Source organism: Charadrius vociferus, unplaced genomic scaffold (assembly GCF_000708025.1).
Source record: "Charadrius vociferus isolate BGI_N301 unplaced genomic scaffold, ASM70802v2 scaffold1315, whole genome shotgun sequence".
In the NCBI taxonomy this organism is placed as follows: domain Eukaryota; kingdom Metazoa; phylum Chordata; class Aves; order Charadriiformes; family Charadriidae; genus Charadrius; species Charadrius vociferus.
Window position 1 is genome coordinate 55,292 of NW_009648552.1, and position 1,065 is coordinate 56,356.

At 68.8% G+C, this 1,065-nt stretch overlaps 1 protein-coding gene across 1 annotated transcript in view; it reads right to left on the bottom strand.

Annotated features, from left to right (window-relative positions):
- Positions 1 to 1,065, bottom strand: part of DTX1 (deltex 1, E3 ubiquitin ligase) — an 11,703-nt gene that overhangs the window by 6,933 nt on the left and 3,705 nt on the right. The window contains exon 2 of the mRNA XM_009886089.1: positions 7 to 458. Coding sequence (XP_009884391.1) covers positions 7 to 458 — 452 coding nt within the window. The remainder of the gene's footprint in view (positions 1 to 6; positions 459 to 1,065) is intronic.

A 1,065-nucleotide genomic window follows, 5' to 3' on the forward strand; every position in this document is an offset into this window, starting at 1 on the left:
CCCGGCGAAGGTGCTGCTCTGGCGGACAGCACCCGGGTAGAGCTTGCGACGTTGGGACGCCAGGATGGCGTTGGAGGCGGCACGGGTGCTGTTGACCAAGAGGCACTGCGGGCAGGAGCAGGGTGTCCCCGTGTTGGCGCCCACCGGCCACGACTGCGATTTGGGGATGGAGCCCATGGTGAGGGGATACGCCAGGTCCATGCGACGCCGGAGCCGGCGCTTGCGTTGGGTTTGCCGGTTCATTTGGGACATGCTGCTGAAGTAGATGAGGTAGCAGAAGCCCAGGGAGGAGAGGTCCAGCCAAGGGTGCTGCTTCTCGTAGGCGTTCTGGATGGTGATGCAGATGTCCATGTCGTAGGGCGTCCACGAGTTGTTATCGTTCTCCCACTCCCACACGATGCCCTTCCCCGGTGCCGAGGACGGGTCGTAGAAGTTCCTCCGTACCGGGCGCATCGTCCCTGGGGAGATGGCGGGGGGTGAGCACCCGCGGGGCTCCAGCACCCCGGGGTGCCGGCGGAGGGACCCGTACCTGCAGACACGTGCGCCTGTGCGGTCCCCAGCCCAGCACCCGGCAGCGACGGGGATGCAGAGGCACTTTGGGGTGCAAGCAGCCAACTCTCACCCTCCGCAAAGCACCCCAGGGCGCGGGAGGGGTAGACGGCCACCTCACCCCAAGAGGGGGCACCCGCCTCCCCTCCGCGCAGCAGCGGCAGCCGCGGCGTGCGACGGATGGATCGATCGGCGTGTCTGCAGGGCTGCGCCTCCCCGGGGACTCGTGAGGCTCAACAACCCTCCATTAGCGGTGGCGGCTTGGCCGCCGGCCGGGCTGCCGGCGGTCGGGCTCACGGCCCCGGCTGCCATGGGAAGGGCGATGCTGTTGAGCCCTCAGCACCTTTTTCCATCCCCTCTGGTCCAGGCTCATCTCCTCCCTCCCCGGCCAGGGTCCCCCCGCCATCCCCGGGGCGAGAGGAGCATTTCCCGGTCAGGAGGGGTTTCCTGACAGCTGCCTGGGCTCCAGCCGGTGCTGGCAGGCCTGGGGGGGAGAGGGGGTGTCACCCGGGCACG